General features: G+C 41.7%; 1 protein-coding gene across 1 annotated transcript in view; it reads left to right on the forward strand.

The window, feature by feature from the left end:
• LARP1B (La ribonucleoprotein 1B) overlaps positions 1–26,768 on the forward strand; it is an 87,920-nt gene that overhangs the window by 21,986 nt on the left and 39,166 nt on the right. The window contains exons 3-9 of the mRNA XM_082266707.1: positions 992–1,051; positions 6,087–6,237; positions 7,789–7,923; positions 11,154–11,288; positions 22,858–23,005; positions 23,093–23,237; positions 24,768–24,942. Of these exons, the coding sequence (XP_082122833.1) occupies positions 992–1,051; positions 6,087–6,237; positions 7,789–7,923; positions 11,154–11,288; positions 22,858–23,005; positions 23,093–23,237; positions 24,768–24,942 (949 nt within the window). The remainder of the gene's footprint in view (positions 1–991; positions 1,052–6,086; positions 6,238–7,788; positions 7,924–11,153; positions 11,289–22,857; positions 23,006–23,092; positions 23,238–24,767; positions 24,943–26,768) is intronic.

Below are 26,768 nucleotides of genomic sequence, written 5' to 3' on the forward strand. Positions count from 1 at the left end.
ATACTGTTATACAAGCTGTACACTCACTACTTCACATTGTAGAAAAGTGTAATTTCTTCAGTGTTGTCACATGAAAAGAGAAGGGGTGTACTCACTTTTGTGAGATATGGTTTATAATATTTTAAACTCTATTTTCAGTAAATGTGTGCACAAGAAATGTTTTTTATTGCAAACCAATAATATAATTTCAAGGATCTTTTTAGACCCTCTGATGCCTCCCCAGCCACAAGCCAATGCATATAAAAACCAAAAAAAATAAACGCAAATTAAACCCCTCAATCCCCGCTCCCCCTCCCTAGTCAGCATCTTCTACTGCAGCTATCATATTCTGACCGCCAGTACCTAAACAGCTGCTGCATCTGATTGGATGCCGCTGCTTACAACTTTCTGTACAGCTGCTTTGATTTGTTAGTGCTTACAATGGTGATCACATGGTTTAGTTAGGAAACAAAACCATGTGGTTCTGAGCTAGTTTTGCCAAGATTGTTCACTTTATTGCAAAAAAGAAGTTCATATCAGCAATGGAGAGTAATTGCACCAGGCCTCTGAGAACTCACCAAAATTGGTTCTGTACAAATTTCTGCTTATTTAAATAATAAAAAAAAAAAAAAAAAAAAAAACACGCTTGAGAGTGTCTTCAAGTCCTAAGAAATTAGGTGAATCGGAATCTAACATTGGCATGCCTAATGCAAAGATGCTAATAGACAATAGCAATGTGAGCTACAGTTCATCGGACGTCACCCTAAAAATTGAACAACCCAAATGTTTTTGGTGCAGTAGGAAACAGGTTTGAAATAAAATCTGTACTCTACTGGTTGGAGTTTTCTGCTACCTGTAAAGATTGAGTGCAAGAATTCTCTAAATGTACTTGTTGGAATTTGTATGCGTGTTCGTGGCATATACACTGCTTTCTATGTATTAAGTTATTACAGCACAGAACAGTGGTTCAATAAAGTAAATGTGTGTCTTTTTTTTATTTTTTTTTCTCTAGGCTAGCGACTTCAGTGACATCACTAACTGGCCAACACCGAGTGAAACTACCAACCATGTGGTGTGTATTTCTAGCCCATTTAAAAGCATGGATACATTTCTGCATGAGTGTTTTATTCTATTGGAGAATGTGGTTGGCAATAGGCGAGTGGCATCAACTGCACCGAAATAAAACACAATTTTATAGTTACCATAGACCCATGTGTGCACCTAGCATCACCACCAAATGCTGGCCATACACTGCCTGAAATATCGTTGAAAATCTGTAATTTAGACCGTTCATTCCTTTTTCATCTAGTTAATGAGCACACGAATGGCGCTTTTCCACTGCATGGAACCGTTCCGGTTCGGCACGCTTTTGTGCTTTTCCACTGCTGGTACCGCATGGTATAGGGTTAGAACGGTACGGTACGGTATAGGTTTGCTTTTCCACTGCATGGAACCGAACGGTACGGTACGGCTCTGAAAAAACAGTACCTACTCGATTGTGGTTCCAACAGTTACCAAACTGGTACCATATCCCACAATCCTTTGCATGCAGTCACTACTAGCCACTGATTGGTCAGAGAATCCCACCCACCCCGTTGTTATCCCACCCACTTAACTTTAGTACTACTTTAGTGGAAAAGCAAACCTATACCGTACCGAACCGTTCCGACACTATACCATGCGGTACCAGCAGTGGAAAAGCAAACCGGGCCAAGCAGGGCCGAGTAGAGCCGAGCTGGTACTAGCCGGTACTTGTAAAACAGTGATTGCAGCGCTGCTTAAAAATTGAAATGATGACAAAAAATTCTGTAAATATATAAAATCACAAACTTCAAAGGAAATTCATAAAGTGCTGTTGACTCAATAAAAATAATAATAATGAATAAATGAAATGTCCATTAATACATCATTACGATGTGGTGAATCCTTTCATTTAAAATCATACAAGTGCTTGAGTGTTGAATCTGTGCTCTATTTGGGGTCTCCCCCTTTGGTTATCTACTCACCGCCAAGTAGCTATTTTCAGGCATGTAAGAGCTGTTGTGCTATACTTCTCCACTTACGATGCGGTCACTTGCTGTAGAGTAAAGATCCATCCCCGATTTCCTCATAAGAAAAAGCTGATCAAGGTGAAGCTCGTTTTTTAAAAGCAAGTAAATCAATGGGGTTTATACTCACAAACATATTAAAACACATGCAGAAATGTACAAAGCGGCTCGGCGGCTAGCTGCTCCCGCAGCAAACAGTCCCCCGGCCGGAGGTCACGTGGTGTTCGCTCGACCAATCGCTAGACGCGTTTCGCTGTAAGACACAACGTCATCTGTAGCTGCAGTGGAAAAGTGCCAATAGAAAATTGTTTTTATTTTTTTCAGAGCCAAAAAATCCAAGGAAATTTTTTTTGGAAATTTCTGCCGAACGAACAATAAACTGAAAGGCTAATGTGTTTCTAGCACTAGGCAAACGTAACAAAACAAATGAAAAACTTATTTATGTCCATTTAACAATTTTTTAATGATCAAAATTCGGTCATTACATGATGGTAAAATCGTTTTGTCTCACGGCCAAGAAGTGTTCGTTATCCAAAAATGAATTTGAATGAATCCCACAATGGTCACAAGCCAAAATATCCCTTACTTTAACACCATTTTTATTTAATGTATTTGTTGTATATAGTGCTGGCAATTTACACAGCACTTTACATATTCTACATTCATATCAGTTCATGCCCTCAAAGTGTTTACTATCTAAGGTCTCTATCTCACATGTAGACAGGAGCCAATTAACTTACCAGTGTGTCTTAGAGGTGTAGACATGGGCACAAATGTAAACTTGTACCATCCCCCATTTTTTGAACATGGCATAAAAAAAATTTGAACTATAAGAGCCCTTTCACACTGAGGCACTGGAAAACTGCCTATAAAACTCTGACCACTTTTGCAGCGCTTTTTATTCGTAAGCGGTGAGCCTTTTTTTTTTTTTCTAGCGGTCCAAAGATGCTGCTTGCAGGATTTTTTTCAACGCCCCACCAGCACAATGCCCCAGTGTGAAAGCATTCATTGATTTCAATGGGAATAGGTTTTTGTGAGCTTTTCAGGCGCTTTAATTTAGCGGCAAAGCACTTGAAAAGTGCCTCAGTGTAAAAGGGCTCTTAATATGTGAAAATATAACCCTATATTAGTGCGTTCTTGATACAAAACCACACTCACATGCAAAAATGGTTACAACCCATATAATCAAACCCCAGGGCTAATATTTATGCTGTAAAAGAGTCTCTCTCCATGGAATAGGATACAAGCAGTTTCAATGCTGTGCCTTGGAAAGAAACCGTTTTACCGCAACAGTACATTTTATCTGAAAGTTATCATTTTAAAATCTAGTAATTTAGTCTGGCAGCTATGTACGCTTCAAAGCTTAACTCCAACCCAAATTTATATAAAAGTTACTGTTAAAAAAAAAAAAAAAATACTCACCATTTTTTAATCAGGAGCTGTCCCCAAAGTATTCTCTTTTTACCACAAGATGTCCTAAGTCTTTAGGACGAATCCTACTTGGTGCATTGAAGCTGGCAGAGTGAGGACAGACTATGGGGTTGATTTACTTAACCACTTGCCGACTGCCTAACGCCGATCTACGTCGGCAGTCAGCCCCTCACAGGCAAAGTCACGTAGGGCTACGTCACTAGCTTGTGAGGGTCTAGGGAGCGCGCGCGCGCCCCTGCGTGGTCACGGACCCCCCCCCTGCGCGTGTGACCGGCGGACCCAATGTCCGCCGGTCACTTGGCGATCGTCGGGGGAGAGGGAGAAAGTCAGGCGGCTTGTGTAAACAAGCCACCTGTCATTCTCCTCGGTGTAAAAACACTGATCACACGGATCTACTATGTAGATCCGTTGATCAGTGTCCTTACAGCTCAAGCCACAGCCAATCACAGTAGAAAGCACGCCCCTAGGGACACACACAGCCCCTCCCTCCCAAATAAAGTTAACCCCTTCACTACCAGTGTATTTTTACAGTAACAGTGCATATGTATAGCACTGATTACTGTAGAAATGTCACTGGTAACCCCAAAAGTGTCAAAAATGTCAGTCAAGGGTCCGATCTGTCCGCCCCAATGTCGCAGTACCGCAATAAAAAGTCGCAGATCGCCGCCATTACGCGTTAAAAAAAAAAACAACAAAAATGACAATCTTTCCCTTTGTTAGTAAACGCGATAACCTTTGCGCAAACCAATCAAAATACGCTTTTTGCGATTTTTTTTTTTTTTTTTTTTTTTTTTTTTTTACCAAACATAGGTAGCATAAAACAAATTGGACGAAAATGTTAAAAAATTTTGATTTTTACATTTTTTTTTGGGGGGAATTTCATATAAAAAAAATGTGAAAAATATTGCTATTTTTGCAAAATTGACGCTCTTTTTTTGTTTATAGCGCGTGATCAAAAAATCGCACAGGTGATCAAATACCACCAAAAGAAAGCTCTGTTTGTGGGAAAAAAAGGACGCCAAATTTGTTTAGGTACAGCGTCGCACGACCGCGCAATTGTCCGTTAAAGTCACACAGTGTCGAATCGCAAAATACCCCCTGGTCGGAATGGGGATAAAATCTTCTGGGGCTTAAGTGGTTAAACTGGGAGTACAAAATCTGTTGCAGCTAGAAACCAGTCGGTTTCCAGGTTTTATTGTCAAAGCTTATTTGAACAAGCTGAAGTTAGAAGCTAATTGGATACCATGCACAGCTGCACCAGATTTTGCACTCTCCAGTTTTTATAAATCAACCTCTATAAGTGCAGGACATCATGATGTGCACACCCCATTATGATGTCCTGCCTGGTACTCCCTAATCCATGAGAACCTTCGACTTGCGGATAAACACCTAAGAGGATGAGGACCCTGTTGTATTATTCTTATTATGGCTTCACTATCCAGTGGGCCACTTACCTGGAACAAACCTTGGACTGGAGCTTTTACTGTCTGCATGCTTGCTCTGGGTCACTAAATTAGTATGTAATAAATGAAGCCAGGATCAGGATGGCAGCCCTGAAGTTTGCACCTTTTTAAAATAAGCATTGGCAGCTCTTTTTTCTGTCCTTGCAGTTTTACTTTAAATTGCTGACAGCAGCATTCTGTGTTATGTATCATAATTGGCTTGTCTTGTCATATGTGGCCATGTAACTACTTGCAATCTAACACCGTAGTGCAGCGCAACCACCAAATATATTAAAAGTCCATATCTAAAAAGTTCATACAAATAGGATCCATAAGTGAATAAACCACAGACCTTTAACCACCGTGAGGATGTGCATTCCAATCAAACATGCAGGTGTCAAGATCAGTGCAGCACCTCCACCATAGACATTCGCAGCAGCTCACCTTCTAGATATGACCCCTGATCACTGAATGGTCCATATATGCTTTTCTCTTATAGAGAAATAAGGGTCCTCTGGTGGCCGGTAAATAACTGTTTCTCCGCGGTATAAGCAAACCGAACCACAAATGGTGCTCTCTGCTATAAAAGATCCTTTAATTCTAAATAAGAATAAAAACTCCCAAATCCAGCACTTGGAGGGCTCGTTATTTGCACCTGTTACAACTGCACATCTCAGACTTGAAAGATGGCCAATGGTGATGTCGTCATGCATGACTCCTCCACCCCAAACTCTCTTTCATGTATTTATGGACCTTGCTTTGTGCACTTGTCTAAATCAATTGGTGGAGGGGGGATTATGGTGTGGGGTTGTCTTTCGGGGGTTGGGCTTGGCCCCTTAGTTCCAGTTATGGGAATTCTTAAGGTGCCAGCATACCAAGACGTTTGGACAATTTCATGCTCCCAACTTTGGGGGAACAGTTTGAAGCGGTTATAGCTGCAAAAGGCGGGCCAACTCAATATTGAACCCTATGGACCAAGACTGGGATTTCATTAAAGTTCATGTGCGTGTAAAGGCAGGCGTCCCAATACATTTGGTAATAGTGTATCTGTATGTGTAGGCTTGTTTGTGCTGATTACCTGCATTTGTATTCGGGTAACTACTTGCTGCATCAACTTAATACAGGCAGAGTTGTTACCATGTTTGTAATGCTTTTTTTTTTTTTTTTTGTGCTTGGTCTGTTACAGTACCAGCCGAACCTTATAAATCCCCCCAACAAAAACTCATATTCTAAAAAGGAGAAAAAAAGCGACAGTAACCCTGAAAGCAAAGAGAACTACGAGGTTGTCACTCCTGGCCAAAGCGAGGAAGCTCCTACAGCGGCTGCAAAGAAAAAGAGTATGTATTGTTGTCACATTTTAGGTATTACCTAGAAACTTGATGTATTATCCCATTTTAATGGACTGTACAGCCAATACTGATATAATTTGTGCACTTACTACCGCCCTGGTAAGCAGGTCTTCCTCTTCTTACTGTATTAATTTATTGTACATGATAGAAATGATATGAGACAACCCCTGCTGCAGTAGCAGCCAGAAAATTTATTTTTTTCTCTTTCCTTTTACACAGTGCAGCTCACTGCACCAAATGGTTGAATGAATTGTCATTGTGTGACACATTAGTGAAGTTAAAGAGGGAAAACGTAAACCGGGCGAAAAGTCAGCCTTTCTCAACAAGGATCCCACCGAAGATCCTTGGGTGCCGCGGCATCCTGGTTGAAAGGCTGTCTGATCCAACTGAACTCCTGCAAAACATCAGCAGAGCAGGAGCATGGTCAGCACAGTGCAGTAAAGAACAGAGGGGGCGGCTTTCTGAATCCTGCTTCCCCTACAGGAGCACCGCCAACAGCTGTCTGGTTTGTAGTCGCTGAGGCTCTGGTGAGAGGAAAGCAGGGCGCAGAGGGGATCAGGAGGGAAGATGGGGTTGTCTTGCAGAGGTTGGCTCCAGGAGTGGGGTACAAAGGTGTGCCAACAGGAGGTTTTGGGATACAGAGGTGAGAAGGGGGTTGCAGTGCAGAGGTGAGCAGAAGAGTTTGGGGATGCAAAGATTGGCAAGGGGATTGGGGTTAGACATTAATGGCTGTGTGTTAGGGGACAGCAAAGTTACACTGTTATACAAGCTGTACACTCACTACTTTACATTGTAGCAAAGTGTCATTTCTTCAGTGTTGTCACATGAAAAGATAGAATAAAATATTTACAAAAATGTGAGGGGTGTACTTAACACTTGTGAGATACTGTAAATCACCCAGAGGGCAATGTTTTTATCTTTACAAAAGTAGAGTTACTCTTTAAAGCTGAACCTCCCATTGACTACCTGAAATTACACTAATACAAATAATGTGCACTTTACTCTTTAAAACAACTCTGTCATTAAAATTAAAACTGGTAAGACAAGTACCTTTCAAAGGAAGACCATAAATACTCGCCATTACCTCGATCTGTGCTGCTAAACACTGCTCTGTTCAAGAGAAATAGTCTTCCAAAGTCTGCTGAGGAAGGAATACCTCCGGGAGTGTCAATCTTCAGTGTCCCCCTTATTGGTTTCTGCTGATGACCTCCATTTAACTACATGGGTTTCTTTAGTGGCATGGAGGTCAGCAGAAGTAACCACTGAGCACTGTAGGAGACACTGGAGATTGACACTCCTGGAAGTGTTGCTTTCCCCATTTTTAAATTTTTAAAATGGAGCAGTGTTTGGCAGTGCAAGCACATGAAAGTATGTAAAGTTTTTTTTTTTCTCTTGCACAATATTTTTTTTTTTTTTTTTGGGGGGGGGGGGGGGGTTTACAAATTCATGACAGGATCACTTTAGGAGATCTATACTATACCAAGTAAATGGGTAAGTTAGATGTTTGGTTTTTTGTAGCTGATTTTGTTTGTTTTATAGTTGCTAAACATAAATGGGTTCCATTACACTTGGAGGAAAAGAATTCCAATAATCCGGAAAGGCCTGCTTCTCAGACAGATTCTCCATCTATACCAAATACATCTAAAAACTTCAGACGAGGGCACCATACACATGGTAAGTACATACTTAGAAGTGATGTATAAGCATATTGTAAACTATTTCTGTCCCTTAGGTCTCAAAAGTGCTTCAGATATTGTGTTAAAATTTGCTTGGGTTGATTGTGCAAATATAGCTGCTTATGACGATTAGATGTTCCCCTCAAAATATACTATACATAAGCAACTGGAAAAGTGAGTTGGCTGTGACTGACAATTTTTCTGTGCCCCCTGTGCTTGTTCATCCAGAGTGGGGCATTCGAATACAGGAGGTGGGTTACTGGGTAGGTGAAAAAGCCTAAAAAAGAAAACAAATTTAGCCACCACATCTAATGATTGGTAAACTGCATTAGATTACATTTTTAGTTTTGAATTTAATATCCCTTTAAGATAGACTGCCAACGCAAAAAGGTATTGGCAGTGAAATAAATCAGTGGCTGCAGTTTACAAATTATGGGTGAGGAATTTGTTTGGTCGTCTTGTTCTACACACTAGATACAGGGCAGTGAAGCTGAACCTAATAACGGTAATGTCAATGTTCTGCAACTTAGTGGCACAGAATTGCGTAACAATGGTAATCGCACATCATATGGTTTTCAATGGTGCCTGTTCACATCAATGCAGCACAGCATGGCACACATTTTGAAAAGGGTCCCTTTACCACTTTGGTGCAATTTTGGCCCCATAAACTTCAATGAGCATCAAAACTCATCCATATGCTATTTCAGTGTTTTTTAAGCGGTGTTCCAGCCTCCCCTCCAAAAATTAAGTCACCAGCTACACATACTTTTAATATTAGGACACTTGCCTGTCCTGGAGTCCAGCGATGTCGGCACTGCAGCCGATGTTTCCATCGGCTGTCGGGTGCTGCCGCCACCATTGCCATTATGAGAACCCGGCAGTGAAGCCTTGTGGCTTCACGGGTGGGTCCCTACTGCGCATGCGCGAAGCGCGCTGTGCTTTTGGATTGGCTCGGCGGCAGGGGAAAGAGGAGGGAGCCAAACTTCAGAGGCACAGCACCCCGGCGCCATCTACCGGAAGTGGGAAAGGGTACCCCCCCACCCCACCCCGAAAGGTGCCAAATCGGCACTGGAATGGGGGAGGAAGCAAATGAGCTGAAGTTCCACTTTTGGGTGGAACTGTTTTAAGGTGAAGTTTAGGGGAAAAAAGAAGAGAAATTACACATAGCACAGGCGAACATGTGATAATCTCAGATCAGATCTGGGTCTACTAAGCAGAGACTGAGTCACCGGTTCAGTCATCGGTGCTCTTCCCTTCCAGGGCTCACTAGAGCGCCGGGATGTAGAAGGGATGGGAGCGGCTGGGTCAGGCTCTTAGTGGTGCACTGAGAGGTTAAGCCAGCTGATGTTCAGGCATCTGGGTGGATCCCGACCTTAAAGTTGGGATCCTTCCAGAGCCTGGGACTTTGATGCCAGCCGACAGCAGGCTTTAGCCCATTGTCGGCTAAATTTGGGTCACAGGATTGCACTTACTGGCATTTTGGCCATGTTTCTTCTTTAACCCCATATACTTCCTCCCAAGTACATCCCTCAAATAAACCTAATGAATAGGCGTATGTACTGACCTATTTATTGACATGCATTTGTAATTGGAGAACTTTTTCTTTATGTGCATGGAGGTCATTATTCATGACACAGAGCTGGCCTCTCTAGTCCCTATTTGCAATGACTGGATGGATCCAGTATCTACGCTTCCTCTTCCTCTGCTCCTTCTCTTCAATCAACACTGCTGCAGTAGCTGTAACGACAGCTGCCATGACCAACAACAGAGGACATAACTTCTTAACCACCATAAAACACAGCCAAATGTGGAAGTAAAAAGAAAGAGAACGCTTTTAATTTAGTCACAGCAGATATGCTTAAAATTGGCCAAAACCAAAAATGCAGAGGCATAAAAATCACCTCAAAAATGCATCAAAATCTCATAAAAAAACTGCATCCAAGTCTCGCTACATAATCCAATTCAAATTGCAGCCACAGTAATGTGAACCTAGCCTTAAATACTTTACTACCCCCATATTGTAAAAAAAAATAAAAAGACAGACCTGGTGGCCATCTTTTATTTTTTTAATGGCTTTTTAGAAATGGCACTTGAATGACTGTGAACCAAGCTGTCTTCAGATGGCTGAGTTGATACACAGGAGATTTCCTAAAGCCGGAGCACTCAGAATCTGCTGCAGCTGTGCATGGTAGCCAATCGACTTCTAACTTCAGCTTGTTCAGTTAAGCTTTGACCACAAACCTAGAAGCTGATTTGCAGAACTGCACCAGATTTTGCATGCTCCAGTTTTAGTAAATCTCCCCCACTGTGTACAGAGTAAATCCAAGTGGACCAATCACATTGATCACAAATATACATAGTTATAGTGTTTACTTTGGTAACCCCCCCCCCCCCTTATCCACTTGCAATAGAAGGGGAGGAGCTAGTGAATGATTCATTCATTTAAAGTAGCATTCCTTTCAAATCCTAACTATACTTAAATCTACTCCCACCCCCCATTCTGAGCCAATCCTGACTACCCTATGAAAGGAAAGATGTCTACACTTACCTATTCTGAAGCTCTGGTCTGGTCATATGATGGGCTTTCAGCGCTGGCTTCAGTACCGAGGAGGGACACCCGACAACGGATGCCCTGTAGTAAGTCATAGTTCATAGCCATAGACCCAAACCTCCCTTTCTCCTGCATACGTAAGCTCCATCCTGTCTCTCTAGTGACCTGAAATATTAACCCATCTCCTGCACATCTATACATCAACCCCTTCCTCTCTATCTTTCCACTGTTTGGACCTGTGCATCAAACACCTTAAACTCCTCCTCCCCCTGTATTTGAACTGTACATTTATTGTATACAGTGTACCAAGCTTAAAGTTTTAATCCCCTAATTATCGGACGTTTCTTTAAATCATTGTGGCAAAAAAAAGAATCTTAGTGTGTCTGCATTCCAAAAATGGTTTGTTTTGGGGGGTTTTCATCTTGATCTTTTTTATTTGGTATGTTATATAACCGAATGCAAGGAAAACTGGTTTTATTTTTCTTAAAAATGTATACTCCTTAGTGATCACTAAAAACCACCGAAACCACCACTCTGTATCTCTCAAAAAAGACATAAAATAATTTTGAGTACAGTATTGCATGATGGAGTAATTGTAATTCAAACTATCACAGCACTAGAAAATGGCCTAGTACACGCTAGTACTCAAGTAGTTAACAAGATTTGTGTCTTTACAGCGTGGCAACGAGATAGAAAAAGTGACTTGGATGAAGTCTCAAGCACAAGAAGTGAATCTAGTGTTACCAGGGAAATCTCTAGAGGACGAGGAAGAGGAGGCCGTGGAAGAGGGAGAGGAAGAGGGCATTCTCATTGTAAGTAAAGAATACAGTGCATTAATTTCACGTTTTGACAATATTCCAGTTCCAAAATAATTTAAAGGGTAACTCCACTTTTGTGGCGGGGATGGCAAATAAAAAATAAAAAAATATAGCGAATACAATTGCGACACAAATCGTATTGTAATTGAATGTTATTAAAGATTACCTTTCCTTTTCAATCTGCAGCTCTTGTAATTTTCTGAAAATGCTATTCAATATGGCTACCTGGAGTTGTTCTGTACAAAGAACGTGTAATGACCACACCCCAGAAACATAATTTCCTGCTTGTGTGATTGGCTCACCAATTTTCCCAGAAGTCTGCATAAGATACAAGTCAGATTTCTGGCATCCCCTGGAACAAAAATTTAATTTTTGGTGGGATACTCCCAAAAGGAGCACATCTAAAGGTATGCAAGCCCAGCAGCTTTCCTCATTAGAGCCCTACAGCTGACAGATAATTATGAAACCACTCCCATTTCACTCACTCAGCACAGAGGAACAAACAATGACTTCTTCTGAATAACAAAAGGTAGGAATCTGCAACAAAATTTAAAATCCTTGTAATGTATATAGATCACCCAGAGGGGAATGTTTTTTTTTTTTTTTTTTCTCAACAAAAGTGGAGTTACGCTTCAAATATGTCAATCTAAATGGATAAACGTATAGGGTACCCTGCAAGGTCATTGTAAGGGAGAAACTAAATGATATAGAGACCATTTTATTCTAGTTGTGTCGTTTTTTGATTATTTTGAATTCCAATCAATTGTATTGAAGTTTAAAGAAGTTAATAAGGGATAAATATACAGAGGAGACAAAACCAAAAAATAAATATTGCTCAAGTCTTACAGTTGAAGGCACGGAGCTTTCAACAAGTTAAGATGCTGGATGGAAGCATCGAGACAAGGAATTTTACAAAACTTATACTAAACATCTGGCCTAGAAGTTTAACAGGGAAACAAAAGGACTGGCTAGTTTCTGGTATCCTGTAGAGCAGGGGTGTCGAATTCAATTTCATCATGGGCCATGTACGCATTTATCGTAACCCTCCGAGGGCCAGTTCTATCTGTAGCCCCCTACCATTAGCAGTCGAGTCCCCTACATCACAGTGCACCCCTTACCCATACTATGCTGTTTGGAAGAAGCTGGGGGTGCAGCTGGTAAGCAGAAACTGCAGGGTCTGGAGTAGAACCAGAGGAGGCCAGATGAGGGAGGTGCGAGGGCCACATGATTCGGTCCGCGGGCCTTGTGTTTTGACACATGGGCTGTAGAGTATCAGTGTAGAATAGTGAGGGCTATAGATGAGACTAACAATATTAAGTCACAATTACAGCATATATATATATTATAATGTTATCTTATTTTTGTCGATTTACATTTTGTACTTTTTAAGTTCTGTAAATAGGCTTTACAGCACAGCAAGAGGCTGAAAATGTTAAAAGGTCCTAAAGCTCCACCTGCTGGCTCAAAAGAAGAATGCAGCATATATGCAAAAAAAGAAAAAATGCTATAGTTAATATTTACCTGACTTAACAATTTAAAGATTTTTACTGATTGTTCTGAATAAAAAATGTACAGCATAATGTGAGATATCACTAGTGCATATTTACATTTTTTTTTTTTTTTTTTAATGCGTCTGTACTTTGATAAAAATAAATAACTTCAGTTATTTAAAAAAGTGCAAAACCACTATCCACAATACATTCCCTTCACATTAGATATTCCAGTCCTAAACCATTTTTCTGGAAAAAGCAACTAATCAGCATTTATTGTGCTGTCCTGACTATTCAAAAATAGACAGGTGGCATGAATTCAGTCATTGCTTGTAAGGTAAGTATGGCTATACTAGAATATCAATTTTGTTTGTATAGAAGACCATTCTCCGGCTTTCTTTGCCCGCTTATGCTCATGCTCCCTTCTCCTCTTCCTCCTCTTCTCATAGATGTATCCACCTAAATATTTTATTGTTCCTTAATGCTGAAGTCTATGATCTATACATTTAGTGTATGTGAAAACTGACCCAGTTTTTTAGGTTATAAAAATAAAGCCTTGTAGCAGAAGGTGCTGCAGAAAGCTTGCTGTTGGGTAGTGAATGCAGAGTGACAAAAAGATGAGCTCATCAGTCTCCAGTTTGTTTTCACTGGCCATTCACCAGCAAAGGCTGGTACTGAACAGTCTGCGAACAAGCAGGTTGAATGGTGCTGGCCAGAGCATCTAGTGGAAAAGAAAAGTTGTGGGGAAAATCTCTCGCTTGAAAGTGACTATTTCAACAAAGGCTGCTATTGTTTTTGTCTGAAAATCTGCTTTAATCAGTCACCCATTTTTTTGGGTGGTTGCCTTTTTGATAAATATGCCCAAGCAATTAGTCATTGAAGGGTAATACTTTCAGTATCCTGTGCGCCCTTTCTACAATGCTACCACCCAGGAACTCCTTTTTTTAAGCTCTGTTGCAGGATGGTTGCACTTTTCTCAGGCTATTTGTATTGTTTAACCACTTCTGTGCCGGAAGGATTTGCCCACTTAATGACCAGGCCGTTTTTTGCGATTCGGCACTGCGTTATTTTAACGGACAGTTGCGCGGTCGTGCGACGCTGTACCTAAAATAAAATTGTTGTTTTTTTCCCACAAATAGAGCTTTCTTTTGGTGGTATTTGATCACCTGTGCAATTTTTTTTTAATTTTTTTTCTGTATAACATCCTCAAAAAAATTAAAAAATCTAACTTTCTCAATCTAACTTTTTCTATCAGCCATTGACAAGACGCAGCAGCTATGCAGAAGTAGTACTAGGCAGTGAAATAATTCACTGACGCCTAGAGGGGCTGTCCTTTCCGGCATAACCCCACACAAACTCTGCCACAACCTTGGTGAAGACACTGGGAGCGGAGGTGAGATCAAAGGGTAGCGCCACAAATTGAACATGCTCCTCCGCCACTGCAAAACAGATACCTCTGATGTCCCTCATATATATATATATAAGGACGTGTAGGTAGGCATCTTTGATGTCGATGGAGGCTAGAAAATCCCCCGGATTTAAAGACGCTACTACCGACCAAATGGATTTCATCCAAAACTTCTGCACCCGCACAAAGAGGGTCAGTGACTTGAGGTCCAAAATTGGACATACCTTGCCCTCTTTCCTGGGCACTGTGAACAGGTTTGGATAGAAACCTCGAAATCGTGTGTGTGTGTGTGTGTGTGTATATATATATATATATATATATATATATATATATATATATATATATATATATATATATATATATATATATATATTAAACCGGTGTTGGCATTGCTGGACAAACAAGGGATTGCGATCCTAGGATAACTGGATGATCTTCTGCTGAGAGCGCACTCTCACCCAGCCTTGTTGGGCGACCTGGAAATCATGGCTCAGACCCTTCAAGAGATCAGGAGGACCATCATCTTCAAAAAATCTGTACTGACCCCGTCCGTGCGACTGGATTACCTGGGACTGACTCTTGACTCCTCTTTGGCGAGGGTCTTTCTTCCCTGGGACAAACTTCAGAAGTTTCAGGGAATGCTCCGGTTGCTGATGGAAAACGATCTCTCCTCTCGACGGACATGCATGAGAGCCTTGGGTCTGATGGTGTCGACCTTCGAGGCGCTCCCATTCGCTCAGTTTCATTCCAGGCCTCTGTAGAAAGAGATTCTTGGCAAGTGGAACAAGGATCCACGGTCCTTAGACAATATATGTTTGAGCTACCTCACGAGGTTAACGCTCTCTTGGTGACACCTGTCGCCTGCCCTGAGTCGGGGCAAGTCCTTTTTTACTGCTGTTGTGGACGGTGGTCACCATGGATGCCAGCCTGTCGGGCTGGACAATCTCTGTGCCCAGGAACTCTGGTTGACGGAGCAGTCTACCTTACCGATCAATGTTCTGGGAACTCCACTGGACGGATCGGTTACGAGGTTCCCCGGTTCGGATCCAATCAGACAATGCCACGGCTGTGGCCTACATCAATCATCAAGGGGGCACCAAGAGTGCCCGGGCGGCCCAGGAGGTGGCAGAGATTTTGACATGGGCCGAGGAACATGATCCGGCTCTCTACGCAGTTCACGTTCCTGGAGTGGAAAATTGTCAGGCGGATTACCTGAGTCATCCGGTTCTGGATCAAGGGGAATGGTTCCTTCATCCGGAGGTATTTTGTCTCCTGTGTCCGTTGGGGCACCCCGGAGGTCGACCTGTTTGCGTCTTGTCTAAACAGGAAGGTGCAAAGGTTCGTGGCCAGGGCTCAGGGCCCTCTGGCTGACGCCTCAGATGCATTGGTAGCTCCTTGGAGCCAATATCGGCTGATTTATGCCTTCCCTACGATACAGCGGTTGTTGGGGTTTCTCCGCAGGCTGGTGGTGGAAATGTTCCAATGATTCTGGTGGTCCTAGACTGGCCTCATTGGTCTTGGTATGCAGACCTGGTAAAGATGGTCATCGAGTCTCCCTGGCAGCTGCCTCTAAGGGAGGACCTGTTGTCCCAGGGGCTGGTCTTCCACCCTGCTTTATGGTCGCTGGCTTTAACGGCATGGCTGTTGAAGGCCAGGTGCTGAGATACTGAGGTCTTTTTGAGTCTGTGATTCCCTACCCTGTTAAGGGCTAGAAAAGCGACTTCCAGGAAGGTTTATCTTCGTACGCTCCAAAGGTGTGAATCGCAAACTTTGCACCCTCACTTGTTTTCGGCTGCGAGGGTCTTGGCTTTCTTGCAGAAAGGAGTTGAGCAACGGTTAGCCTTGGGCACTATAAAGGGCCAGGTGTCACGGCCTTGGCGATATATTTCCAATGTCCGTTGGCTGCAAATCCTTTGCTCTGCACATTTTGTTCAAGTGATCTGTTCTTTAAAAGCCTTCTTTTGTGAATATTAGAGACATTCCTATGCTTTTATTACCTCTGAAGGTTGCCTTTTTGGTGGTTATTACTTCTGCCCGCAGAGTGAGTTGGCGGCGCTTTCCTGTCTGCCTTATTTGGTCGTCCACAGAGATAAGGTGGTTCTCCGACCTAATCCGTCTTTTCTTCCTAAGGTGGTGTCTGAATGACATTGTTTTGCCTTCATTCTGTCCTAAGCTGAAGCATCCCAAGGAAATTGCATTGCATTCTTTGGATGTGGTTCGGGTGATCAGGGTTTACCTGTTGGTCACAGAGTCCTTTCGGAAATCAGACTCTTTTTGTGCTTACTGAGGGATCTCGTAAGGGTTTGGCTGCGTCTGCTGCGACTATATCCTATTCATTGGAAGAGTCAGGTTCCTCATTTCTCTGTGAAAGCGCATTCTACTAGGGCGCTGTTTGCCTCTTGAGCCTTTCACCATCAGGCCTCTGTTACTCAAGTATGTAAGGCGGCGACCTTGTTGTCCATGCATACGCTTACGTAATTCTACAAGGTAGATTTATTGGCATCTTCGGATTCCTCCTTTGGCCGCAAGGTCATTTTTTTTTTCTCTTTGGGTATGCTCCTGTTGTTCCTGGTTGAGCTTGTTACCCTGTTGGCTACGTATTAGCCTTTTTGAAAATACGTTCACTGTTTATGGGTGCGTTCTTCCCACCCCTCATGCCTACACTGCTTTGGGATGTCCCATTGGTCAAGAAGCATAGCTGCTGCATCTGTCAATGGATGATAGAGAAAACTGGATTTTTGTAAGAACTTACCGTAAAAATCCTTTTCTCTGAGTCCATTGACAGACGTAGCACCCGTCCCTCTGTTTGGGGATGGTTTGTGTCTTCTTTTTTACTGCTTGCTACGAAACTGGCTTGTGGCAGAGTGTGTGTGGGGTTATGCTGGAAAGGACAGCCCCTGTAGGCGTGTCAGTGTTTTTTTTTTTTTTTCACTGCCTGGTACTACTCCTGTAAATGGAGCATAACCCAGTGGTCAAGAAGCATAGCTGCTTCGTCTGTCAATAGACTCAGAGAAAAGGATTTTACGGTAAGCTCTTAAAAAAAAAAAATAATTTTTTTCATCCTTGTAGGCGTATTTGTATTCTGCTACATATTTTTGGTGAAAAAAAACGCAATAAGCGTATTTTGGTTTGCGCAAAAGTTATCGCGTCTACAAACTAGGGGAAAGATTTGTAGTGTTTTTTTTATTTGTTTTTTTACTAGCAATGGAGGCGATCTGCAATTTTTAGCGGGACTGCGACATTGCGGCGGACAGATTAGACCCCTAACTGACATTTTTGACACTGGGGGAACCAGTGACATTACTTCAGTAATCGGTGCTAAAAATATGCACTGTAATAATGACACTGGCAGGGAAGCGGTTAATCATAGGGATAAGTGTGAGCCTAGGGGAGGGTTCTCTAACTGTATGGGGGAGGGAAATGAACACCTGTGATCCTATATAGGAACATCACAGGCGCTCTGTGATCATTTCAGAGAGAACAACGGTCTGCTGTGTTTACAACAGCTGACCGCCATTCTCTCTCAGCGGGGTGCGATCGTGGGTGCCCAGCGGCAATCGTGGCAACGTTCTCGTGGATCTGCATCCCCGCTGCCTAGTGGGGGCGGGTGCGCGCTTGCCCCCAGGACCGCTCCCGCAGTATATTTGCGACGGGCGGTCGGCAAGCAGTTAATCACTTTTTAACATGGCATACAAGTTCAAAGGGCAGTGTAAATAATTTTGTATTAATTTAATCAGGACGGGAAATAAAGTAATGTGCAATTTTTTAAGTGTCCTAAATGTATTTGTCTTTGAAAGGTAAGGTATAATCATCATACTATTCTTCTATTTCAAATGTTTTCCTTTTCTGAATTTTAACTGTCTTTTCAGAACCAGCATTTCCGGTTCTGAATGGTGTAGCTCAGTTATGAATGGTAATGTTCCACAGCATACTGTAGTAAGTTTTTATTTACATGGTATATTATCCATATAAAATTTCTATTAATCTGCATATTTGCTGACATGACTGCTACATTGTGTCAAATGCACAGTGGCACTCCCTAATCCCTACTGCGGCCGCAGTAAAAGTAAAAAGAAATTGTAGTTGCGTACTCAGTCTCTGCCTTTATACATAGTTTTAAGGTTAAAGTGAAAGTTCCCCTTTTACAGAACATCTGTAAGGTGGCCTTACACTGGACCCCCCCTCCCCATCCCATCCAGTGCCGTTGTACAAGATTGCCATGATTCCCCCCCCTGCTGTCAGATACCGAAAAGCAACTTCAGCGGTTCAGGGATTTGAAACCCCCGCAGCTTAATCTGGCGTTCATATTGCTTAGCCCAGTGTTTCTCAACTCCGAGCCTCAGGGCACACTAACAGGCCAGATTTTAAGTATTACCTTGGGGAGATTCAGACTAGAATACTGCAATCCCTGAGCAGCAAATTATATCACCTGTGATGTATTTGTTTTCTTGCAAACCAGGCCTGTTAGTGGGCCCTGAGGACTGGAGTTGAGAAACACTGGCTTAGCCAGTGGGGATTACAGGGATTCTAATTGGTCAGCACCGTCGCATGGACAGTGCTGATCTGTCAGAAGCTGTCTAGCCTGTACTGTCAGCACTGCGAGGAGAGAAGAGAAAGCCGCCAGGATTTCAAAACCACTAAAGTGGCTTTTCGATGTCTGACAGCGGGTTGGGGTCATGGAAATCTGGTACTGCGGGACCAGGTGGGGTGAGGAAGGGTCCAGTGTAAAGTCGCCTTACAGATTTTCTGTAAAGGTGAACTTATACTTTTAAATGAAATGATCTTAGAATTGTTATTGTATCTGCACAAAGGTCTGATCCATGAGCTTGTATGGTACTGTTCACATGAGCTTCAGTTTTCAGAAGCAGTGTGTACAGCAAGCTTTTGTAAAGCTTTGGGCCAGCTTTCAAGTGGAACTAAAGGCAGTTTATACTCGCCGTTCATCAAATGGCCCTGTCCTTCGGACATTCTTCTGTGTGCCGGTTTTCAGCTATGTTGATTGGCCGGCGCAGGATGATGATGCTCCCATGCATGCGCAGTAGGCTTCATTCTGGCACACAGGGATTGGGCCAGCAGGTGAAAGCTGAGCTGCGTATACCCACCTTAGTTTATATGCTGGGGAACGATTCACACAGGTAGGTGTATTTTTTTTCTGAAGAGACATTGCATGTCTTTTTTCTGCAGTGAAAGGAAAATACCTGCCTGCTCGCAGCAAGCAACGGTGGAACTTTAAGCATCTATATTTAGGCCTTTTTAAAGAATACTTTACTATAGGGATGTTAATCTAGATCTCAATCGGAGTGGTAATTGACACTTTAAACAAGCTGCTAGAAGGCATTCAAACCGCTTCAAGTGCTGAATCTTGCTAGCAGCTTGCTTAACCTCCCTGGCGGTAATCCCGAGTGTGGCTTGGGGTTACATTGTAGTATCCCTGTAGTGACAGTTGCCTTGTCCCTACGATCCCCTGATGTCCTCCCGCTGTGTCCTCCGGCCGATGCCAGCATCTGTCTTCCGGGTTCCCTTCCCTATGAGGGCCGGCGACGTAGGGGGGCGGAGCCAGGAGGGAAATTAAAAAAAGTAAACAAAACATGATATGATACATTGTAATAATCCTTTTAGGTCAAAAGCAGTTTTGGATCAGTTAGAAAACAGCGGTAGTGAATTAGAATTGCTTGCAGAATTGAGTGATAGTGATTCATGGGGAAATTCGTCATCAGACAATGAAAGTGACAACAGCGACGATTCTGCGACTGAGCGCAGTGATGTGTGAACTTGGTGCTCTATTGACTGCGGTACGAATCGGGTAGCGCCCCCAAGATTCCCCTTTACTGGAGCATCTGGTATGAAAGTAGGCATTGAACATACTTGCAATTATTTCTGACCGATGATGTTATTGAAAAAATAGTAAGGGTCCTTTCACATGGGCGGTCAGTATGTCCGTTTTTCATCCCATCCGTTTGCTATGTCTATGGGATTGCGGATGTCAGCGGATGACCATCTGCTGACATCCGTTTTGCGTCCATTCCGTTCAGTTCCGTTTTTTGAGATGGAAGAGAACCCTATTTTTCTTCTGTTTAAAAAAAACGGAACGGACGCAAAAACGGATGTCAGCAGATGGTCATCCACTGACATCCGCATTCCCATAGACATACATTATGTCTGTTTTTATTCCGCAAAGGGATGGATGAAAAACAGACATACGGAACAGACCCTCCAAAAGTGCATCCGGGTCTGTTTAAAAAAAAAAAAAAAAGTCACTGAGCCGAACAAAAATACGGACCACCCGTGTGAAAGGACCCTTACTGAGATGGTACAAAGAGTAACAATTAGCTACTTTGCATCGGAAGTTTTAAAGAAGTAGAAAGTGGGAACCAGTAACCAAAGATGACCTTTGGGAATTTCTGGGCCTAATAAATCTTCAGGGAGTGGTGGGGAAACCCTTGCAGAAGTTGTATTGGACAGTTAACTAAGCCAATACTTGCCACTCCATTCCTTTGCACTATAATGTGAGAATAGAGATTTTTCCTGATCATTAAATATTTGCACTTTGAAAACAACGAAAAATTTGATGAAACTTCTCATCCTGCACAAAAACTTAAGAAAATTGTGGGAAGTATCTCAAATGATTCAAAAGAGTTTCCAAGGGAGCTATGTGCCAGAAAGAGACAGATGAAAGTCTAATGGCCTACAAGGGAAGACTTAGCTGGGTACAATACATTGCATCCTAGAGGGCACGATTTGGCGTAAAATCCTATATGCTATGCAAATCGTCAACTGGCTACATTTGGAATTCAGTCATATACACTGGAAAAGGAACAAAATTCAATCCAAAATATAGCAACTATGGAATGGCAACATCTCCTGTTCTTTCACTCATTGAGCCATTGCTAAATCAGTGCTGTTGTGTAATAACCGACAACTTTTATATGTCTCCTAAACTTTTGAGTTTCTTCTGCAAAACAAAACTGATGCCTATGGAACTGTTAGGGCTAACCGGTGCGACATGCCGCCAATGTTTGGCAATAAGAAGCTGAAGACTGGAGAAATGGCTGCTTGGCAGAAAGGCAAAATAATGGCACTGCGATGGCGTGACAACAAAGATGTGTGCCTAATAATTACAGTTCATAAATGCCTCCACTGTTATTGGTACGGATGAAAGGTGGGAAAGAAGTCATGAAGCCACAAGTAGTGATAGACTGCAATAACACCATGGGATGTACGACCGAGCTGACCGAGCAATATTCTACCCAGCAATGAGGAAATGGCAAAAGAAGTGCTACAAAATCTTCAGACATCATCTTGAGAAATGCTTGTGGAATGCCTACATTCTGCTAAAAAAAAGTGACAAGGCTGTGATTAATTTGGACTTCATATCGAAAGTTGCCGAATGTATCTTTGTGAACCATCAATGGCTATGAATAGAGCTGGACGTTGTGCTGTTGGCGTTGTCAACCCGGAACGCCTGACTGGTCATCGCGTCATGGACTATATCATCCCACCAACCGAGAAAATCAGCACCTACAAGGATGTGTGTGGTTTGTTGCTCGAAGCGGGATGACAGTGGAAAGAAAATTAGAAAGGAAACCAGGTTCCATTGTCCCGATTGTGACGTCGGACTTTGTGCAGTCCCATGTTTCAACATTTTTCATACCCGGGATGTTTACTAAACCTATATGCACTGTCTAGTATTCTATTGACTAGCAATATTGCACCCTTGTTTGGACAAATGTCAGTGTTTTTGGTTTGATTACATTATTGAATTTTATTATATTATAATTTTATGATTTCGTGTTTCAAACTTTATCATACTTGGGATGTCTACTAGACTCTTGGACAGATTTAAGTGAGTTATTCCTAAGAATTATAAGCCTAAAATATAATAAAACAGATTTCAATGGAAAACAATGTACCGCTTTGACATTCAAAAATACGGACATAATCAGACTGCCAGGAAAGTTAAAGTAATCAGCACTCACATTAGGATTGGTTCTTTAAAGCGGAGCTCTACCGAAAAGAGGAAGCTCCGCTTGTTTTGCCTCCCCCCTTTTCTGCTGTCACATTTTGGCACCTATTGTCCCAATATTAAAAGTCAGCAGCTAAAGTATTTGTAGCTTTCTGAAGGAGTCTGGACCTCCTCTGGAGCTGAATGGTGCTTTTTAAAGTCTTTGTTCAAGCAGTTTTTAAGCCTGTCAAAAGCTTGCTGTACATGCTGCTTATACACGCTGAAGCATGTGTCAACAAGACCTTTAGGGAATCAATTTTGTTTGGGCTGCAAGTGAGGAGTGGATACATTAAGAGCCATGCTTTCTGCTTTCCAAGAACTTTGACAGCTGCTGGGTACATCTGTATATTAAATTGCAGCTGCATGCAGTTTTCCACAGAATATACTGGAAATCTTTTTAGAACCTCTAAGGCTGTCGGGGAAAACATACAGGTGGTAGATTAAAACCGTTGCAAACCTGAGCAGTTCAGATTGGCTGCAAATACCCATTCAAATGGTTTCATGGTTTATCTTTATATCTTCATTTAGTTAACATTGTGTGTCCAGTATAGTATTACCCTGTGTGTATTGGACATAGAAATGAATTTCCTCTGTAAGAGTAAACCTAAATATGGAGAATATCAAAGAATTGTGAACACTCTTCGTTTATTCTCTGTATCACAGTTCAGTACGGTGTCCGTAAGGGAAATGAACCCTTTCAGTCTGACTTGGTTGATAACCGAAGTATGATGTATTGCAACAATTATGGAACTGGCGTCCAGATCTATCCTTTAGATGAAAAGCTGCTGAAGGTGTACCTGAAACGTCAGATGTAAGTGTGTTTTTGTGTATTGAATCTATTCAATGGTTTGTAAAACTTATGCATAATAACCATATTGTTCTCACTGTTCTCTTGCAGTGAATATTATTTCAGTTTAGAAAACTTGGAAAGGGATTTTTATTTGAGAAGAAAAATGGATGCCCAAGGATTTTTACCTCTCTCCCTGATAGCAGGCTTTCGTCGGGTGCAGTCTCTGACCACCGATGTCAGTAAGATTTGTGAGGTAATGCCTGCCATATGCAAAATAAAAGAATACATTAATTGTGCGCACATGGGGGCAAAATGCCTCATATATTTGCATTCATGACACCAGTAGTAGAATTTGTAGTGGTGTAGGCTGCCCGTAGGTAGAGCCATAAACTGTAAGCAAAATTGCAGCTGTGGCTTCATGATGGGGCGATTGGTCATTTAAATTGAAACTACAGTACAATGTTTTTAGAGATTTTTATTGAAATGTATACCTTTTTTGTTTTGCATATCTTTACATATTTTTGCCATTTTATTTATTTTTTTAATTAACATATAATACTGGGTGCAAGCATGCCAGTAGAAAAGCATGGGCTAAATAAATAGGGATCAGTCTTTAACCGCTTGTCGACCGCCACAAGTACATATACTGCGGCGGTCAGCCCCGGCCAGGCAAAGTGACGTACCGGTACGTCACTAGCCTGTGAGCCAGTAGGGGACGAACGCGTGCAACCGGAGGTGCGCTCCCGCCCCCGCTCGTTCCCTAACAAGTCCGCGCGTGTGACCGGCGGACCCGATGTCTGACGGTCACTCGCGATCGTCCGCTGTGAAGGGAGAAAGGCAAGCGGCTAATGTAAACAAAGCCGCCTGTCATTCTTCCCTGTGTAATAGCAGAGATCTAACGGTCCTGCTATGTAGGACCGTAGATCTCTGCTGTAACATGTAAAGCCACATCCCTGCACAGTTAGAAACACGCCCCTAGGGACACACTTAACCCCTCCTTCTCTAATAAAGTTAAGCCCTTCCTTGCCAGTGTCATTTTTACAGTAACAGTGCATATGTATAGCACTGATTACTGTAGTAATGTCACTGCTACCCCCAAAAGTGTCAAAAATGTCAGTCAAGTGTCCGATCTGTCTGCCACAATGTCGCAGTCCCGCAAAAAAAATCGAGATCGCCGCCATTACTCGTTAAAAAAAACAAATGACAAAAATCTTTTCCTTAGTTAGTAAACGCAATAACTTTTGCGCAAACCAATCTAAATACGCTTATTGTGATTTTTTTTTTTTTTTACCAAACATATGTAGCAGAAAACAAATTGACCAAAAATTTTAAATTTTGATTTTTTTTTCATATTTTTTTGGGGAATTTCATATAAAAAAATGTGAAAAATATTATTTTTGCAAAATTGTCGCTCTTTTCTTGTTTATAGCGCATGATCAAAAAATCGCACAGGTAATCAAATACCACCAAAAGAAAGCTCTATTTGTGGGAAAAAAAGGACGTCAAATTCGTTTAGGTACAGCGTCGCACGACCGCGCAATTGTCCGTTAAAGTCACGCAGTGCCAAATTGCAAAATAGGGCTTGGTCAGGAAGGGGGTAAAATCTTCCGGGGCTTAAGTGGTTAATGGAAAGAATTGAAAGTCTGTATAAAGTTGTGAAAGGGGTGATGAGTCACTTTTGGGATGAATTCGGCTATGTGTGCAATGGGACATGTTTACAAAGCTTGTGTGTGTGTATACATACTGTAGATATAGAAAAAAATGCTTGTGTATGTTTGTTTAGGCTTTGAAAGACAGCACAGAGGTAGTACTGGTGGACCAGAAAATAAGGAAAAAAGTGGATCCCGAAAAGTGGCCCATTCCCTCTACTCCAACTCAAGAAGTGAAACGTACTGACTTTACCCGCTTCATCAACTGCCCCGAGTTTGTTCCAGGAAAGCTGCAGACCCATCACACAGGTACGCTTCTGCTCTCACTTTTATCCAGGCATTTTCATATTTTGCTCCCAGTGTAAATATTGAATAAACAAACTCAATGTCAAATATCCAGAAGGAAAAATCCAGCGTTACACCTGCTTTAATTGCCTGACCCTAGTGTGTGCCTCTGACCCTCTTCTCTTATATCCCGTGGTTTCAAAAGCAACAGTGCTAAACCCACCTCAAATCAAAATGAATTTAGTCCTTGAAAGTGTGGGATTCTGTGCTAGTGAAAATGTGTTTATCCAACCTTAATGAACAAACTCCTCTGGGTTGAAGGGAAAAAAAAAAAAAATTGCCATGTGTCCCAGGCTTTACTCTGCTCACTGATACGTCTCACTTAAAATCTCTGACAAACCTAATTGTATATCATTTGTAGGGCCTACCTTGCTCCAATCCACCTGTCTAACTTTGCATCCAACCACAGCCCTGTCTTAAATGTCAACAGACACTCTGTACATTTGTTTTTGTTAACCAGTTATGGGCATACCTGAAAATTTGAGTGCTACTGGCAACAAATTAGAAATTCTACATCATAAAATGGGTACCCCAATGTGTTTCAAAAATATGTTTACTCTTTAATGTTTATGTGTTTAAATATTGATTGTATTTTAGATCAATATTGCAGAACCTTCCTGTTCTTTTTCTATGCAATACTAGTGGTCAAAACCTAGATGCAGGTTTTGCTTTCAATATTTACACATTGGATAAATGCTGTTAAAGCGGAAATATACTGCATTTGAGCACCACAAACCGAAAACTATTTATTTAATTAATTATTAATACTCAAAACAAACCTACCCATCCATAGTTTAATGTATTATTTTGCTGAAAATTCACTTTGAAAAAACACCCCTTAGCATTTATAGCTATGGCAATCTAAGTAATGGCAAATTACTCATGTAGCATTTACTTCCTGGAATCCATCTGCCCTTTGCTCGGGTGTGCAGGCAGGAGGGTGTTCTTAGCTGAGAAAACTCATCCTCCCCCTCTGTAGACTCCTGGGATGTATGACCTCATTTGTCTAGGCCTGGAAACCAGGAAGTAACTGAAGAAATTAAAAAAAAAAAAAAAGAAAAGAAAAAAATGAAAACAAATAAATATGATATACCTTCCTTCCTATCTATTTACTAATGCTAGCAGCATAAGGATGAAAAATAGTCCATGTTGATTAAGAGAGTGAAGTTCCACTTTAAGCTATGAAGGTAATCTACAAACATAAGATTTCCTACAAAATTCAACAACATATGAGACTGATGGATCTCATCCTCCACCACTTGCATCCTAATAAATAATTCCTCTCATGAGTACACACCTACTACATACATTATTATGTAAGGTAGTTTTTCCAGACCCCCATTTTTGTATAATACCAGCATAGAACTTTGAATATTTTTTTTCCCAAAACGAATCCTGTTTAAGTTGTTCCTCCTCATATATATATATATTTTTTTTTTTTATATTAACTCTTACTGTATAGCAACATGTTGACAAAATCTGCAGGTTACTACTCAAATAATTTTCATTAAATGTTTTAGGGCTCTTTCACACGGAGCAGACTGCATTGTGATCCGCTCCGGCACTTTTTTTTTTTTCTTCGTGGAGTGGATGACACTTGTGTCATCCACTCCGTATGTCCGCATATCATCCCATCCGTTTGCGGATGATATACGGACATAATGTATGTCTATGGGCATTGCGGATGACACCGCTGACATCCGATTTTGCATCCGTTACGTTTTTTATTCTGAACAAAAAATAGTGTTCTGTTCCGTTTCAAAAAACGGAACAGAACTGAAAGGATGAAA

This window comes from Pelophylax lessonae (assembly GCF_965119305.1).
Source record: "Pelophylax lessonae genome assembly, chromosome: 1".
NCBI lineage: Eukaryota > Metazoa > Chordata > Amphibia > Anura > Ranidae > Pelophylax > Pelophylax lessonae.